The 1,994-nt window shown below is 38.0% G+C and overlaps 1 protein-coding gene across 1 annotated transcript; it reads right to left on the reverse strand.

Moving 5' to 3' along the window:
- Nucleotides 1-709: 709 nt before the first annotated feature.
- On the reverse strand, nt 710-1,791 carry LOC124944119 (protein P21-like). Its single transcript, XM_047484592.1, has one exon. It carries the CDS (start codon nt 1,706-1,708, stop codon nt 896-898), a length of 813 nt encoding a protein of 270 aa, XP_047340548.1. The 5' UTR covers nt 1,709-1,791; the 3' UTR covers nt 710-895.
- Between the last annotated feature and the right edge of the window lie 203 nt (nt 1,792-1,994).

Consider the following 1,994-nt stretch of genomic DNA (forward strand, 5'->3'; position numbering starts at 1 on the left):
AGCAAAAAACATATTTAGGGGTTTGGGGTAGCAGTTGGAAAATAATTATATTTGTCGAAGTTTGCATCATTTGATCGACTTCAAACTTTGACAACGTGTTGGTTATTTCTTGTGTTACGTTCTGAACGGTGAATATGTGTTTTTTTAGGTTTCTAAGTCTGTCTAAGGAAGTAAGAACAATCATAATTGCAGAATTTGTATGGTTGGTTAATCTTGTTTTTTGTTGTTATTTGTCAAGATTGTTGTGTGATTTCAATACAATTAATTAGACTCTAGTTTGTTTATATCTAGGGTAAACCCGTAGTTGTAACATTGTTAAAGATAGTGGATTGTTATGTGGTTTTATTCTCAATTTGTAGAGATTTTCCACGCTAAACTTGTAATCAATGTCATTTTGTTTTGATCTCATCAAAATTGAGTATTTTACTATTTGTTTTCCCAATCTTGTAACATTGTAATATGTGACTTTTCAATATATATTGAAGAAGAAGCTGCATCTGATCTTCCAATATATTCCCATTCCCAAATCCCCAATGGTGAATCACAATTTCCCTGTCGTTTTCATTCTGCTCATATCTCTTAGTCTCATGAATCAAGATTCAGACTGTCGGCCAATCCCAAAACCATCATCATCATCGGAGCAAATGGTAAAAACCCAATTTGATCTTCATAGTTTGATTCCATCAACAACAAAAGCAGACCCAATCTATGGAGCATCAAAACGAAACATTCCAGCCTGACCAAACCCACTTCACAACAGATAAGTTTTGACCGGATCAAGACCCCTCTTTGTTCTTCTCTATACTTGCAGTTTTCTCTAGTTCACAATATCATCATGTAATTAAGAATATGCAATCAAACAAAACAGTTGACAAAATTTATTCAACATAAATTGTTATGACAAGGAAACATAAAACTGTTTGTTGCAACTCTTGAATGCAGGGGCAACAACTGTTATTTTAGCCGGAGGAGGAATACTTATAGTAGAATTACGTGGGCACACTGTTCTTGTTTTTATTGATTCCGAACCTGGGCAGAAAACAACATTGTAGTCAGTTCCTCCCGGGCAAGTGAAAGTACTTGTTGGGTCGTCTTTCGGGTAACTATAAGCATCCGGGCATCTATCCTTGAAGAATCTTGAAAAATTGGTAGGTACACAACTACCAGAATTGCAACAATACTGGTCAGTCTTGAATACGGTACATGGGTTATTGCATCCTCCTGGAGCCAGTAATTGCTTTGGGCATTGCCCGATGATATCACTGGTGCACCGAATGCTTGTGGTGCACTCGTTTGAGGTGGGACTGAATTGCATCGGCACGTTGAACCCGTCGACAAGAGACATGTCAAAGAAGTCCAAGTTATTGAACTGATCTAATGCATACTCGGCCAAAGTGTTGGGAGGTGAACCGTTGGTTTGACACTCGAGTAGCCCGTTGCAGTCCCCTGTTTGGCAACTGCCATGACCGGACCTGTTGAAATTGCAGTTAGTCCTGGCCCAAATTCGGGCGTTGATTGTTTGTTCTGGTGGGTTTAAGATCCATGTTTTGGATTGTTGGAGATAGCGGCCACCGCCGGGTATGGAAGCAGCCCAAACGGGGAAGGAGCAGTTATTGGTGATGGTGAATATGGTTGCATTTATGAAAGTTGGGAAAAGAAGGGATGTTAATACAAGGAGAGAATTAATGGAGAAGGAGAAGGAGACCATTGTTGATTAGAATTAGTAAATAGGAATTCCATGGTCATATCATATGTGGTGTGGTGGAACATAAACACACACAAGTCACGGTCCTTAATTTTAATGTTTATCTTCACTTTTAAAAAGTGAAAGTGAACCTATACTTTTGTCGGCCATCAATGATTAATGCTCCTCGTGGTTGAATAATAAAAGTATAGGATATGTTTAATTGTTGATAAAGTAATTTTGCTAGTGGAATTAGATCTGAAAAGATAGTTTTTTTTCCATTCTTATGGCGTAAATTAGTGTCCTTGTT

The sequence above is a fragment of the Impatiens glandulifera genome, chromosome 6 (genome assembly GCF_907164915.1).
Source record: "Impatiens glandulifera chromosome 6, dImpGla2.1, whole genome shotgun sequence".
Taxonomy (NCBI): Eukaryota; Viridiplantae; Streptophyta; class Magnoliopsida; order Ericales; family Balsaminaceae; genus Impatiens; species Impatiens glandulifera.